General features: G+C 42.3%; 1 protein-coding gene across 11 annotated transcripts in view; it reads left to right on the top strand.

Moving 5' to 3' along the window:
* Nucleotides 1-17024, top strand: part of LOC137360749 (fibrocystin-like) — a 604145-nt gene that overhangs the window by 98382 nt on the left and 488739 nt on the right. For all 11 annotated transcript variants that reach the window (XM_068026018.1, XM_068026015.1, XM_068026020.1 and 8 more), the window contains 4 exons: nucleotides 2527-2708; nucleotides 7231-7369; nucleotides 9972-10129; nucleotides 12287-12471. In XM_068026018.1, coding sequence (XP_067882119.1) covers nucleotides 2527-2708; nucleotides 7231-7369; nucleotides 9972-10129; nucleotides 12287-12471 — 664 coding nt within the window. The remainder of the gene's footprint in view (nucleotides 1-2526; nucleotides 2709-7230; nucleotides 7370-9971; nucleotides 10130-12286; nucleotides 12472-17024) is intronic.

The following is a 17024-nucleotide window of genomic DNA, read 5'->3' as shown; positions in this document are numbered from 1 at the left end:
GATTTAGGTTCAGACCTGATATTAAAGGTGCTGTTTCATCTTATTGGGGAGTTTTTCAGGTAAGCTTAGTTACTGAAGTCCCAGGCAGGGTGGGGGCGGGGGGTGTGTGTGTGGGGGGTGCGGGGTGGTGGGTATGGGGGTATGTTGGTAGTGGTGGTCGGGGGGTTGGGTGGATGGGTGGGTGCTGTTGTGGGGGGTGGGGAGCCTCTGACTGGAGATTGGTGGAATCGCTCCTGAGAAATATATCAATGACTAAAAATGGCCTTTTACATTGTTCCTCTGGGGTTTCCTCCAATCTCCAGTCTAAGTTACAGCAGGGAGGACCCTACAGAAACACAAGGTCATTATCTAACATCACCACTAAATACCAGTGGCCTCCGAGGAAAAAAAAAGTATTTGTTGCCTTTTTCTTGAAAATGAACTTCTTCCTGCATCCATTTAATTTCGATCACAGAGATCACAAAGCAATCTCAAATGTAAGACAATATGCTGAGTTGTCTTCCCACAGACTGACATTGGTTTTGATCAACTGATGTGCACTAAATTGATTCAATTTGGAGTGTGAGCAGAATGTATTTTTTTTAAAGGAGTAACTTTACGTTCATTTCAGCAAGTTTGTTTTTATTCCCATTTTCCTTGATTTATCTCCTCCTCTGTCCTCTATTGAAGTCAATGACTCATGCTGGACTACACTTCTGTGAGTTCAAACAATCAAGGAGCCATTCTTCATGTGCGTGTCAATGCAGACGGTATTGGTGGGCTATTGGATCATGCAGTCATCACAGTCAGAACCCAGCCTGCCCTCATTCATAGATTTCCAACATGGGGGGTGGGGGTAGCGGGGAGGGACAGTGACCAGGAGTGGGAGTTTTTCCCTTGCCTAACATAGGTACACTCTGGCCAATTGTCAACAGCTCACTGCTATCCTGACTGAGGTTATAGAGCAGGGATGGAAACCTGGATCTTCCTAGTTTGCTGAAAATAGAGACATTTTGTCGAAGCTTTTCATGTTTCGTCATGACATTTCGCAAGAATATCAATGTAAGGGGAGGCAACAAATTTATACTGGATGAGAAGAGAGTGCTGATTGGTTGGCAAATGGACTGTGGTAGAGGCGTTGCCATGGAGAATGCACCAGTTTATGGTGACTGATAGTTAACTGCCAAGCTTTATTTGAAATTTAAGTAAATGAGTGCAGGATGAAAAGCTTCGACAAAATATCTATTTTCAGCAATACTCAAGTTCTGTATACCAAAGGACTATTTAATTTGAGTGACTTGTATTAGGTTATGTGGTACACTTATGCAATAAACTATCGAGAACACCAAAAGGGAGATTTTCCTGGTCCAGCTCCTGGATGTACTGGGTTAACTTGGCGTAGTAAATATTAGGAAATAGGACAGGTTGAAGTACACATCTATAAGGGATCCCACCTGGTTTTTGTTCATTTAGTTTAAGTGGATGGAAGATTTAGTGGGCTCCCTGATGTATGCACACTCCAATCTACCTGATGGTTCTGGATTAACTCCACCAAAATGATGTAGTACAATGAGGCGCATGACCAGCTAAATCTCCCCTCATGATTTTAAAGGCATCCTGTGACGAAGCAAGAGGGAGTTATAATGCAGGGTAATGCTTTAAAAGGAGGTACTGCTCTCAAAAGGTATTTGTAGAATAAGTGGAGAGCATTGCAGGCCCAGTTCAGGTATTGTTTCATCGACTGCACTGTAGAGTGACCAATTTGGATGTTGCACAATTCTCATCCTGCAGGAATTGTTTCATCTGTTACAATACTAACTTTTAGGAATATTATTTTCAGATTTGAGTCTTAATAAGAATTGAGATACCAACGGTAAGTATTGAGAAGAAGGGATAGAAATTGGTATATGTCACGTCTATCTTTCAAGAGTAAAATGGAACAAAACATAACAATTTAGCAGTGGGGCAGCTTGTGCTGATGCCTAAAACAGGCCTTAATTCCCTTAACTATATAAATTGGGGTCTAATGCCTGTTGAAGGTGCACCCATCTGGAAGTTTGCCAGCAATGAATGAAGCAGGCTCTGGGTCTGCCGCACTCAGAATTCTTTTGCAGCCGCCAACAAAAGCTAGGTTCAATTCTGATGTTCCTGTGCAGTCAGGAGAAGCAGGAGTACTCCTCCACAGGAATTGCAATTGCACCCCCCCCCCACCACTACAAACCTTGGAGCCCATTCCATACTTCATCCTCACTGCCCCAGGAATTACCTGAGGGCTGCTGCTGATGAGGCAGGCAGCTCACCCAAGCGGAGAGGAGGCATGACCAACACCAGCAGCTGCACTGAGCCTGCTGATGAGGCATGAGGACCAATTTTCATCGTACATCGGACCTCTTGGTTGGGGTGAGCCGAGTCGTGCCGAGTCTGTGTCTGGAAACTGGTCTAGACCAAAATCTATCTCAGTATCTACACAGCTGATTGGCTCGCTAAGGTATGGCAGACAGTTGCACACTCTTATGAAGGTTTCCATTGCCCATTTTGTTGTTTCAGCTGGAAGTTTGTATGTGTGGATCTTTGGCATAGCTGCTTGGAGAACTCAACCAGCCTCCTAGACCTAATGAAAGATGCTCCAGTGTTTGTAGAACAAATTGATTTAATCTCTGTGGCTGAAGGTGAAGCAATAGACTGGAGCTTTGTGGATGAATTGATTATCACTAATTCAAATATAAAAGGTGAGTAGACATCAATGGCCCCAAAATTGGTATAAATGAACAATGGTTTGCCATAAAATAAGGCACAAACACAATGGGTTAAATGGTTTAGTTCTGTGCCCAAAGAGGACATTTCTAAAATATTACTTAAGTTTGTATGAGCGGCTTCTCTAAAGACAATGTGGAGGAGTGGGGGGTGTGGAGGGGAGGACGGATTTTAACCCCCCCACCTGCACCCTCCCCCCCACACCCGCACCCGCAAGATGGGCTGGAGAAGGTTGAGGGCATTAAATTGGTAAAAATGTGAAACCCAAACCCAATCCGCAGCCACATGCCTATTTTCAGCTTAAGCATGGTAGGATTGGGTCCTTGTAACCTGCTCTGGAGAGGCAGGTCGAGACCCTGTTCCTCAGATTTTGGGAGACATTTGAATTTAATGGCTGTGGGCTAGGTTTCCCATGGCTTGGGAAACCAAGCAGCTGAATGGAGGTGTGATCTGGCAGATCCAAAAGGCAAATGCTTTTCTAGCACTGATCAGGAGGATCAGGATTGCTTCCATGGTCTCTCAAACAAATCTCTGTTGTGATCTCTCCCTCCCCAAGATTGGCCGATCAACCCTGTGACCTGCAGATGCCCCCCACAATCTTCAGACGTCGCTCATCATCTCACACCGTGATTTCCCCCGCGACCTACCTCCCCGCGACCTACCTCCCTGCATCGTCTCCCACCGGATCCCTTGCATGCAACCCGATTTCCCCCCCCCGCCACTCCCGATCTCTCCTTCCCCAACTCCTTGCTGACGGGCTCTGAGCACCCAACACCACTAACACTCGATCTTTCCTGATTGCTGTGGAGCGTGTCCGGAGGCAGGTGGGAAACAACATAAAACTATTCAAATGAGATCCAAACTCGGCAGGACCTCCACTATTATGGTATTTCTGGGTTTCCTGGCTGCTGACACTCTCCCTCATTCCCTCTGGCCACCCATAAATATTAGAACTAATATATTCCATTTTCCCCAATTTCAAATGTTTTGTAAGAAATTGGATATTTATCTTCTGTAGGTGCAAGCCTATATTTTAAAGTGACTGTTGCCAGTTCAGGTTACTGATTACTCATCTTTAAGTGAGGAAACGTATCTCTTCAAAAGTGAAGAAGCAGAATTGTAATTTTACAAAATGGTGATCTATATGTAAATAGTTTTCATGCAGTGCTGTGCTCAGGATATTCTTTGGCCTCCTTATCTCGAGAGACAATGGGTAAGCGCCTGGAGGAGGTCAGTGGTTTGTGAAGCAGTGCCTGGAGTGGCTATAAAGGCCAATTCTAGTGTGACAGGCTCTTCCACAGGTGCTGCAGAAAAGTTTGTTTGTCGGGGCTGTTACACAGTTGGCTCTCTCCTTGCGCTCTTGTCTTTTTTCCTGCCAACTGCTAAGTCTCTTCGACTCGCCACACTTTAGCCCCGCCTTTATGACTGCCCACCAGCTCTGGCGAATGCTGGCAACTGACTCCCACGACTTGTGATCAATGTCACAGGACTTCATGTCGTGTTTGCAGACGTCTTTAAAGCGGAGACATGGACGGCCGGTGGGTCTGATACCAGTGGCGAGCTCGCTGTACAATGTGTCTTTGGGGATCCTGCCATCTTCCATGCGACTCATATGGCCAAGCCATCTCAAGCGCTGCTGACTCAGTAGTGTGTATAAGCTGGGGATGTTGGCCGCCTCGAGGACTTCTGTGTTGGAGATACGGTCCTGCCACCTGATGCCAAGTATTTTCCGGAGGCAGCGAAGATGGAATGAATTGAGACGTCGCTCTTGGCTGACATACGTTGTCCAGGCCTCGCTGCCATAGAGCAAGGTACTGAGGAAACAAAAACAAGAAATGCTGGAATCACTCAGCAGGTCTGGCAGCATCTGTGGAAAGAGAAGCAGAGTTAACGTTTCGGGTCAGCGACCCTTCTTCCGAAGAAGGGTCGCTGACCTGAAACGTTAACTCTGTTTCTCTTTCCACAGATGCTGCCAGACCTGCTGAGTGATTCCAGCATTTCTTGTTTTTGTTTCAGATTTCCAGCATCCGCAGTATTTTGCTTTTAAGGTACTGAGGACACAGGCTTGATACACTAAGACTTTTGTGTTCCGTGTCAGTGCGCCATTTTCCCACACTCTCTTGGCCAGTCTGGCCATAGCAGTGGAAGCCTTTCCCATGCGCTTGTTGATTTCTGCATCTAGAGACAGGTTACTGGTGATAGTTGAGCCTAGGTAGGTGAACTCTTGAACCACTTCCAGAGCGTGGTCACCAATATTGATGGATGGAGCATTTCTGACGTCCTGCCCCATGATGTTCGTTTTCTTGAGGCTGATGGTTAGGCCAAATTCATTGCAGGCAGCCGCAAACCTGTCGATGAGACTCTGAAGGCACTCTTCAGTGTGAGATGTTAAAGCAGCATCGTCAGCAAAGAGGAGTTCCCTGATGAGGACTTTCCGTACTTTGGACTTTGCTCTTAGACAGGCAAGGTTGAACAACCTGCCCCCTGATCTTGTGTGGAGGAAAATTCCTTCTTCAGAAGACTTGAACGCATGTGAAAGCAGCAGGGAGAAGAAAATCCCAAAGAGTGTGGATGCGAGAACACAGCCCTGTTTCACGCCACTCAGGATAGGAAAGGGGTCTGATGAGGTGCCGCCATGTTGAATTGTGCCTTTCATATTGTCATGGAATGAGGTGATACTTAGTAGCTTTGGTGGACATCCAATCTTTTCTAGTGGTCTGAAGAGACCACGTCTGCTGACGAGGTCAAAGGCTTTGGTGAGATCAATGAAAGCAATGTAGAGGGGCATCTGTTGTTCACGGCATTTCTCCTGTATCTGACAAAGGGAGAACAGCATGTCAACGGTCGATCTCTCTGCACGAAAGCCACACTGTGCCTCAGGGTAGACGCGCTCGGCCAGCTTCTGGAGCCTGTTTAGAGCGACTCGAGCAAAGACTTTCCCCACTATGCTGAGCAGGGAGATTCCATGGTAGTTGTTGCAGTCACCGCGGTCACCTTTGTTTTTATAGAGGGTGATGATATTGGCATTGTGCATGTCCTGAGATACTGCTCCCTCATCCCAGCACAGGCATAGCAGTTCATGTATTGCTGAGAGTATAGCAGGCTTGGCACTCTTGATTATTTCAGGGGTAATGCTGTCCTTCCCAGGGGCTTTTCCGCTGGCTAGAGAATCACTGGCATCACTGAGTTCCGATTTTGTTGGCTGTACGTCCAGCTCATCCATGACTGGTAGAGGCTGGGCTGCATTGAGGGCAGTCTCAGTGACAACATTCTCCCTGGAGTACAGTTCTAGGTAGTGCTCAACCCAGCGGTCCATTTGTTTGTGTTGGTCAGTGATTATGTCCCCTGATTTAGCTTTGAGGGGGGTGATCTTCTTGATGATTGGCCCAAAAGCTCTCTTAATGCCATCATACATTCCTCTGATGTTTCCGGTGTCTGAGGCCAGCTGAATATGACTGCATAGGTGTTGCCAGTAGTCATTTGCGCAGCGCCTGGCTGTTCTTTGTGCAGTGATTCTGGCTGCTTTAAGTGCCACGGATGTTAACTCGTTGGGCGCTTTCTTGTAGTTCAACAATGCAATGCGCTTAGTGGCTATGACAGGTTCCAGCTCTTCATAATGAGATTGAAACCAGTCTGCATTTCTCTTCGCACGTTTGCCGTAGGTGGTCAAAGCTGACTCATAGATGGCATCTCTGAGTTGGGCCCACTTGGTCTCAGCATCCCCTGTGGGAGTGTTTTGAAGGGCTGTTACAAGTGAATTTAGAAATTTTTATAACAGCTGTGGATGAGAAATTCTGCTCGTGTTGATGCGCAGGTGGCCCTTCTGCTTGGAATGATGCAACTTCTTTGGTCTGAGTCTAACCTTGCTGCACACCAGGGAGTGGTCGGTGTCGCAGTCCGCACTGTGGAAGCTGCGTGTGATTTGAACACTGTTTAAGGAGGCTCGCCTTGTGACGATGAGGTCGAGCTGGTGCCAACGACGCGATCTTGGGTGCCTCCATGAAACCTGGTGACAGGGTTTAGTGTGAAAGAACGAGTTGGTAATGCAGAGGTTATGATAGGTACACAACTCAAGCAGGACAATTTGCTCAGGATAAACTCCACACTAAATCAGAAATCGCATGGTCCAAGTTGAGCTAATTTCAGTGAAGTCCAAAATATTACCTAATTCTGTAGATTTAGAATTCAGAATCGATTTTGTCCAGTATATATGTCAGTGTGTATATGGAAACTCTCTGTGGTTCTCTTGTGACATCTATCCTATAGTTTCTACATATTTTATTCTGTTTCTATTTTTCCTTCCAATTTTGCATTCTGATTATTCTTCCTTGAGGTACACTGACCTCACTTAACTAGGCTAGGCAAGTTCATCGCAAAAGTGTTGGGGTATGGAGGGTTATCCCAAAGGATTTTCGCATTTAAAAAAAAGACAGGAATGGAGATCTTTTCATGTATATAAATATTAAATATGAGTTTTAATCTTTTCTTCCGCTCCAGTATTTCCAGTCGACCCCAGACCAGCTCGGCCTGGTGGGACCCTCATACAAACTGTGAAAGTAACTGGATCAGCGCCGAATTACAGTCTATCCTTACTTGTGGCCAAATGTGGAACTGGGCTGCCACTAATCACAATCAGGTGGGAAAATATAGATGTGGAATTTGTTTTGGATCAACGTACGCGGAGCTAAAACGAAGGTCGGAGTTTTATTCAGGAAGGTGGGGGCGGGGGGGGGGGGTGGTGGTGGGGGGGGGGTTCCCTGCCAGCTCGCTATCATCCCACCGGATTACATGCTCTCTCTGCCTCCCAACCCAATGCGGGGTGAGCATAAAATTCTCCCCAAAGAATCTGACCCAGATATTTAAATTAGTCCAAACATATTTTCTAAAAAAATGTTTTCAGATTATCTCCTGATTTTTTTTTTGACACTGATTGAGCTAATCCAATGTGGTCAATTTAGTCAGTGGCTAAAATACTACCCAATATTGTAAACCAAAAATAGGAAGATTGTCTTTTTAAAAATTTTTCTGTTCATTGTTGTCTGCATTAGAAAGGAGAACATTTTTTACAAAGTGCCATTTAATGTCAATCTTGCTGGAGAACTATTTGTAAAAACATCTGTGTGACAATATTTATTACCTTTTTTAACATTCTTCTTCATTAGGATATTGCTATTTTAACCCCAGTCTGCCTTCCATCAGGATTGTGAGTGAATAGCTAAACAGCGTTGATTGCATATTTGCAAGATATATAACATTTTCCAGCTTTTCTGTATAGTTTTAGCCTTAAGTGATCATAGGTTAGATGTAGAAGTTAGCTCTTGCTGAACTGTCACAACAATACACTTTATCATTACAAGAGCACCCACTAGCACAATAGTGTAATATTCCAATTTACCACACCAGCCAACCTTGAGGCCTATCTAAATAAGGCTGGAAAATTGATGGCAAGCAGTTATGCATTCACAGGATCAATAAGAACCAGAATAAGCAATTAACCCATCTTCATTTATCCCTCCTAAAATACCCACAGTCTACAAATCGTGGCATCCAGTTGTTTTTTTCTTAATATTTGCAGGGTTTTTGTCTCTCCTCCTCTACCCAAGAGTTGATTTCATGTATTGATGACGCTTTATGTGACAAACTTCCTGATGTCCATTCGAAATTGTCTTTTACTAGCTTTAACTGTGACCCTTGTCGTGCACTCAGAAGTTTAACTTGAAGTAACTTTCCAGATCCAGCTTGCCTATCATCTTATATATCTCAATTAGTTCACTTCTCAGTTGTCTACTTTCAAGGCTTAAAGCCCAAGTTTCCTCAGTCTTTCCCACCATTTCAGATGCCAGGGATCAGCCTTGTGGCTCTTCTCTGCCTCCAAGGAATGAATGTCCTGTAAGTAACCAGAATTAAACAGTAGTCAAAATGTGATCAGATCAGAACCCTGTACAGTTTAATGATAATTCCTCTAAATTGTTTGGTGTTTTAACTACGTAGTTCAACATCCTATTGACTTTAACTGCTGCTCTGATTGGTTGGCACAGTTAGTGTTGAATCTGCAAAGACCTTTTCTCTCTTTCAACATTCTCTTTTTCTATTCCAAGACCATTCATGGAGGACGAACATCATCCATTTCTCTTCCTTCCTGCAGGACTTTACACTTGGCCATATTAACTTTCAGCAACTGACCCTCCCCCCCCCCCCCCCCCCCCCCCGCTTCCCCACCACCACTAACATATTTATATTTTGACCAACTCATTTTACTTCTTCAATTACCCATCTCTTTGAGAAATTTGTATTGAGTTTCTGAACATCCAGTGTACATGAGAAGCAGTGGGGGCCCAAATATCAATCTTTGGGACACTCAGCACTTTCCCTCACCCCAATGTAATTGTTTTTCTGAACACCCGCTGCTATCTACCCTTCAACCAATTTCTTAACCACTCCCAAGCTTTACCCTGAATCCCTGTAGTTTTGAGTTTTCTGGTAGCCATTTGTGTAGAATTTTGTTGAATGTTTTTTTGGAGGTCAAGGTGCACTTTGTCCAAAATAGGGTCCTCTATATTCCACTTGGAATGTCATTTCTTCAAAAGATTGGAGGAGGTTGCTCGGGCAGGATCTTCTCCATCTGAATCAATATTGGCAGCTCTTTGCTAGATATTTGTCATGCAGGTGATCCTTAAATAATTGATTTGATTATTTTATCTGGCACTGAAATAAGAATAATGGCTCCTTACTTGCTAGTGTTTACTTTGTCACCTCTTTTGGAAATGGGCCGATACCATTTTAGCTTGTTTCCAACCTAGTGGGACCTCCTTAGTGTATATCAAGTTCTTCACGATGACTGCCAGTACAGCACACATCTTTTGCTTCGTCTCTTTTAGTACTTTGAGATAAATACCATCCATCTCTGGGCTTTATTTGCTTTAAGCTCTTTTAGCTTGTTTTAGATTTCTGCCTCATTTATATAGAAATCATTAATTATTCTTGGGTAACCACTACCCAGGAAGGACATGTTGCTCATGACTTCCCCAATACTTATCTTAGGCAAATAGTAATTTAGTATATTAGCTATCTTATACTTGTCTATGGTTTCAATGTGGACAGTGATTCAAACCCAAGTCCCAGAGGTGAAAGAATAGCATACTAATCATTGCACCTCATGTCACTGCAGTCCATTACACAACTATTATTCTGAACCAATAGTACATCAGTCCTAATAAATATTATTTATTCTGTTATAGAGATGCCGTTTTAGTGGAAGGTTCTACACACCCTAACAGTGACTATGCCAAATTTGTAGGGGAGGATTCCATAAATATCACTGTTCAAAGGATTCAGAGAGCAACTCCACCTCTTGGAGGAGTCTTCAGCATTCATCTGCCAGATGTTGTAATTCCAAGTAAGATGTATTTTTTTTAAAATCACCTAATTGAAAGTGTTATCTGTGATTAGGCACTAGTTAATTATTATAGCAAGAGTATTAATAAATTATTGGTGATTTTTAGTGTGCAATCATTATGACTTGCACTCAGTCTCTTCTGTACTTTCTCCTTAAAGAGCTGTGTGACATTTGTTATGTAAAAAGTAAAATATAAATGCAAGTTGTTTCACTGAGCGACCAGAAGTGGTACTTATAATTCAATAAAATTACCACATTTTTTTTTTTACAATTCAAGGTTTGTTAGAAATATTGATTTTATGTTGGGGTTGAGACTCCTCCCTCTTTTATAAAGCATTTTCTCCTCATTGGCTTTTATGAAAGTCTTTCTGTACTATTTAACATTCCCTGACAGGATGACTGTGTAATCCATTGGTTTATTGTTAGACATTTGGATATATGTCACTGTATTGGTAGCCAGGGTGGCTGTTCCAATGATTTTTCTTCAACTCCCAGTGGAGGATTGCTCTCACCTCTCGGCCACATGGTGTATTGCTGCATCAGCCAGAGTCTCATATATGAAAACATCCGTTCTTCATTCTTGTAAAATCCTCTGGGTAGATGATTGAGTTATTCGCTGATAAAACTCTTCTCAGAGATTCTTCCTAAATGGCTTGTGCTTTGTGAGTAAGAGTTTTCTGCTGTCTTTTAAGCAGTATTGTAGCCAAGGACATTTAAGGGGGTGATTCTGCATTTCAGTGCCTATAGGTGATGACAATGAGTACTTCTCAGGAAATGGCAGGAATTTATCATTTTCATTTTATTGAGTGGTCAATTACCTGTCACAAGACCTCAATTTGCCAAATTGTGCTCCCTGCAAGTGCCATTCCCATTGAGAGAATAGAAATAACCTGAAACTAAATAAAACTGTATTTTGTGTAAGTAGAAAATTGTGTTTGTTGGAAATGTTTTGGTAAAACATCTACAGTAAGCATCCTATTTAAAATATGGAAACATGTTTCACTAAAAAATATTGAGCAAAGCCTATAAACACACAAAGCTGTTGGGAAATACTTCTCGATTATTCCAGGGACGTATTCCCAAGGCATGTTAAATATGAAGGCACCCAGAGCTACTTGAAGCCAGGTAAAATTCCGTAGCAACTTTCTCTAAATACACCTCATCATGCTATTTTGCCTCAGGGGAAGAGAGTGCCCACATGAAATTTAATTTAAAAAAGTAGAATGATGGAAAATAATAAAGATTTTTTCAGCAACAGATCCATGATATATGTTCAATGTGCAGAGAAGTTCCTAAAAAATAAATTTTTGTATAAAGGGATTTAAATTCAGTATTGAATTTGTGCTCATATTATTCAAACCGATTTGTATCATTGGTGTTCATGGATGAAGTGATGACTCACTCAATGAATAATTTTCACACTCCTTAGTCTATTATGGATTTTCTCAGCTATATTATCAGCTATACACATTACCAAAAGGATGTAGATGCTTTGGAGAGGGTGCAGAGGAGGTTCACCAGGATGTTGCCTGGTATGGAGGGCGCTAGCTATGAAGAGAGGTTGAGTAGATTAGGATTATTTTCATTAGAAAGACGGAGCTTGAGGGGGGACCTGATTGAGGTGTACAAAATCATGAGAGGTATAGACAGGGTGGATAGCAAGAAGCTTTTTCCCAGAGTGGGGGATTCAATTACTAGGGGTCATGAGTTCAAAGTGAGAGGGGAAAAGTTTAGGGGGGATATGCATGGAAAGTTCTTTACGCAGAGGGTGGTGGGTGCCTGGAACGCGTTGCCAGCGGAGGTGGTAGACGCGGGCACGATAGCGTCTTTTAAGATGTATCTAGACAGATACATGAATGGGCAGGAAGCAAAGAGATACAGACCCTTAGAAAATAGGCAACAGGTTTAGATAGAGGATCTGGATCGGCGCAGGCTTGGAGGGCCGAAGGGCCTGTTCCTGTGCTGTAATTTTCTTTGTTCTTTGTTCTTTGTATATCTATCCAATATGGCTTTTCTAAATGATCTAGAGACTTGAACTGATATTACTGCTTGTTCAGTGTATTTTCTAAGGAGTATTCAGTAAAATATTGAAAGTTGCTCTGTGAATTAATGATGTACTGAGGTTTTCTTATTGACTTTGTTTGAATTCTTTCACAGGGATTCCAGTGAATGCCTCTTCACACAGGCTCCGGTATCTTCTAAGGACAAATTCAAATAACTACTTAGCTGAGTACTTCAACGCCAGTGATTTCACTGTCACAAAAGACTTCAATACCTGCTATCAAAATATCTGGACACTAACTTGGCCTAATACTACTGGTGACCTGCCAAATCTATTAAATGTATGTTTATCCAAGAACGTATAAGTATGTGCATCCATGCCTTTATTATCTCTTGGCTTGAATTCTCCGTTGGTGTCCTACTCATCAGCCTCTCAAACTTTACTTTGCATTGACTCTATAGGTTATTGTCAAATCATTCATGTCTTTTTACTGCCATTCTACTGAACTCCCTGCTCCAAAGTCATCCACAAAATTCCTGTTCTAATCTTCAAAACTCTCTGTGGCCTCACTCTTCCTTATCTATAGAGTTTTATTTTCCAAATCTATCCCAGCATGCATCCTCTAGTCTTCTAATTTTAGATAACCATGTGTTCCCTCCTCCATTGCTCCAAGATTGGTGGTAGATCCTTCAGCCATATATCCCCACACTCTGGAATTGTCTCCTTAAACTACTCCATGCTTTTATTGCTTTCTGCATCTTCTAAACTCTAATTCCCTGTGTGTGTTCTCTGATCTCCCTGTAATGTGCCTTAGGTGTTTTGATACATGAAAGAGAATATAAAGTGCAAGTTGTTGTTTGAAATTAAAACAGAAAATGCCATCAATGCATTTGGAAAAAAAATCCAAGGCTAATATTCCAAGTCCTATACAAAAATATCTCTCAGATATTGATCAAACTACTGTGTGCTTTAACATAAAAACTGAAGAAATAGAAGCAGGTCATATGGCCCCTCGTGCCTGTTCTGCCCTTTACTAAGATCATGACTGATCTGATGTTGGTGTGAACTCCATTTGCCTCCCTGTTCCCCATAACCTTGACTCCCCGGTAGTTAAAAAATCTGCCCATCTCAGCCTTGAATATATTCAATGACTCAGCCTCGACAGCTCTCTGGAGTAGAGAATTCCAAAGATTCACGACCCTCTGAGAGAAGAAATTCCTCCTCATCTCTGTTTTAAATGGGAGACCCTTATTCTGAAACTATTCCCCCTAGCTTTAGATCCCTTCACAAGGGGAAACACCCTCTCAACATCTACCCTATCAAGCGCCCTCCGAATCTCATATGTTTCAATAAGATCACCTCTCATTCTTCTAAACTCCAATGAGTATAGGCCCAACTGGCTCAACCTTTCCTCATAAGACAACCCTTCATCCCAGGAATCAACCTAGTGAATCTTCTCTGAGCTGTCTCCAATGCAAGTATATCCCTCCTTAAATAAGGAGACAAAAACTGTATGCATTAATCTAATTATGGTCTCACCAATACCCTGTACAGTTGTAGCAAGACTTCCCTACTTTTATACTCCATCTCCCTTGCAATAAAGGCCAACATTCCATTTGCCTTCCTAATTACTTGCTTTATCTGCACATTAACGTTTTGTGTTTCATCTATGCGGACACCAAGATCCCTACATACTACAGCATTCTGTTGGAGGTTTTTGTTTTTGTTTTCACTAAATGTATGTTTGAGCTATCACGGCTGATTTCCCTCTGCCTTGCTGCCAAATAACATATAAAAATAGATGCAATGCAGAGGCAAAATGCATGCTAACCCTTTGCACCCATTTTGCTGCTGAATTACACTGCACACAAACTTTCTATTTGACTTTTCTGTATTTGCACCTGAAGAGGGTGCAGCAATGCAAATTTTATGTAAATGATTATCAGATATCTTCTCAAACTTCCCTTAAATCACTTAAGGTGGTTTTGGGAGTGCAAAGATGTACTGAATAGGCAGTACACTTTACATTTCTCCCGTTTTTTTATTTCCATTGACCAGATCGTATGTGAAGTGGTGTCAAGATACTTCTCCTTATCAAGTATAATTGTCGCCAGTGATATGGAGCAGATGCTCTGCAAATACACCTCCTGATCCAAGTCACCTTCACTTTTCTAAAACAGTTGAACACAAGGTTCCAAGAGTTTGAATAAAATTTTAATACTGAGGAATTGATGGGAATAAAAAGCTACATTTATTCAGAAGTAAAGATTTCAAATTACTAGCACTTACCACTTTGTGATAGTTTCCCTTTAACCATCATTTGCTGAACTGGGATCATGTATTAGGCCATTGAAAGGTGCTGAGACTTGCCTCTTGGCATTCAAGCACAAATGTTCCATTCCTTGTATGCTGTCACCAACCACCAGGATTAATTTCATAAGACATCTGTTCTTGTCACGGTTGTATTTTGCTATAAAGTTTGTTATATTCTCCAATATACATAAGAAGATGCAAATAATCCAGGATGCAGGTGAGGAGCACCATATGGTCTAACCACACAGTGAGTCCACTGGCCGCATAAGTAAACTATTTTGGCCAACACTACCTGCAGTTAGTTTATGGAAATTAATTTTTAACATTTGACTGGGAATGAGAGTGACGAAGCAAAATGAGGGAAGGGGAGAAAATAGAGCATATTCTGGTGAAAGACAAAAGTTGAACAGAAATAAAAAGCCAAAAGAACACATATACTCCTTTGTGTCATGCATGAAAATCACTAGAATGCTAGAAGTACTATTGTATATCTATGCTGAAAACTGAAAAATCAAATAATCCCAAAAAACGTTATGGAAGTGAAAATGATAAAATCCTTTTCTGCTAATATGGTCCATGATCAGGGAAGTTTCAATCAAATACATTTTCAGCATAAAGGTATTCTGTCCATAATGTGCTCCTTAGCAGCCACTAACTCCTTGCCCAAGGCACCGGTTACCACAGCAGCTGCTACTGAGGCCAACCCTGGTTTCCGAGGCAACAGCATATACTTCTTCAAACAGCATCCTCTGAGTATTGGCAGCAGGTCTGAACCTTCTGTTACTGTACAAGCATAGGGTATGCGTACCCAGGGTTATTCCTAATAGTTTAAAGGAGTTCTTTCATTAGTTTGGTCAAGATTTCTGAGCAATTTTGGTTCCTGGACAAGCCATATTACAACAAATAGAACCTATCTGAAGTCTTGATGGTCTACTTTTTTTTTTGTACAGTGTTACTAAAAAATCTAATATCAGCACTGGGTCACTCAACAGTATGCTCTTTATTTTTGTTTCTGTTTTCACTTTCTACCATCTTCCGAACATATCCCAAAACTTTGTACTCCTGTTTGAGTTAGCTGTAAAATTTCACCTTTACTACCATATCTGGAGCTGCATAAATCAGGATTGATAAAATATTCTTATATATTTTATTGGATAATTATACAAGATTATGCACACCTGATCCTGATTTGGCTGCTAAAGGGACCATCTTATCATCCTAAGGTGAAGGGTAGAACCAACAAGTCCAGGGAACCCTGGATATCAAGGGATATAGAGGACTGGATAAAGAAAAAAATGAGACTTATGGCAGATTCAGAGTGCTGAAAACAGTGGAGGCCCCAGAGGAGTATAGAAAGTGTAGGGGGGTACTTAAAAAAGTAATTAGGAGAGCGAAGAGCGGCATGAAAAGACACAGGCGGGCAAGATAAAGGAAAATCCCAAGCTGTTTTATAAGCATATTAAGAGCAAGAGGATATCCAGGGAAAGAGTAGGGCCCATTAGGGACCAAAGTAGCAATCTGTGTGTGGAGTCGGAGGACATAGGTGAGGTTTTAAATGATTACTTTTCATCTGTGTTCACTATGGAGAAGGACAATGTAGGTGTAGAGATCGTGGAGGGGGATTGTGATATACTTGAACAAATTAACATTGAAAGGGAGGAAGTATTAACGGTTTTAGTGGGCTTAAAAGTAGATAAATCCCCAGGCCCAGATGAGATGTATCCCAGGCTGTTATGTGAGGCAAGGGAGGAGATAGCAGGGGTTCTGACACAAATTTTCAAATCCTGTCTGGCCAAAGAAGAGGTGCCAGAGGGCTGGAGGACAGCGAATGTGGTACCATTATTCAAGAAGGGTAGCAGGGATAAACCAGGTAATTACAGGCTAGTGAGTCTAACATCAGTGGTTGGGAAAATATTGGAAAAATTCTGAGGGACAGGATTAATCTCCACTTGGAAAGGCAGGGATTAATCAAGGATTGTCAGCATAGCTTTGTCAGGAGGAGATCATGTCTAACAAATTTGATTGAATGTTTCGAGGAGGTGACTAGATGTGTAGATGAGGGTAAAGCAGTTGATGTAGTCTACATGGACTTCAGTAGGCTTTTGATAAGGTCCCGCAAGGGAGATTGGTCAAGAAGGTAAGAGCCCATGGGATCCAGGGCAATTTGGCAAATTGGATCCAAAATTGACTTCGTGGCAGGAGGCAGAGGGTGATGGTCGAGGGTTGTTTTTGTGATTGGAAGCCTGTGGCCAGTGGTGTACCACAGGGATCGGTGCTGGGACCCTTGATGTTTGTAGTGTACATTAATGATTTAGATGTGAATATAGGAGGTATGATCATTAAGTTCGCAGATGACACGAAAATTGGTGGTGTTGTAAATAGTGAGGAGGAAGGCCTTAGATTACAGGATGACATAAATGGGCTGGTAAGATGGGCGGAGCAGTGGCAAATGGAATTTAATCCTGAGAAGTGTGAGGTGATGCATTTTGGGAGGACTAACAAGGCAAGGGAATATACAATGGATGGTAGGACCCTAGGAGGGTCAGAGGGTTCTTGGTGTACTTGTCCATAGATCACTGA

This window comes from Heterodontus francisci, chromosome 3 (genome assembly GCF_036365525.1).
Source record: "Heterodontus francisci isolate sHetFra1 chromosome 3, sHetFra1.hap1, whole genome shotgun sequence".
Taxonomy (NCBI): Eukaryota; Metazoa; Chordata; class Chondrichthyes; order Heterodontiformes; family Heterodontidae; genus Heterodontus; species Heterodontus francisci.
This window is presented reverse-complemented; position numbering and strand designations above follow the sequence as displayed.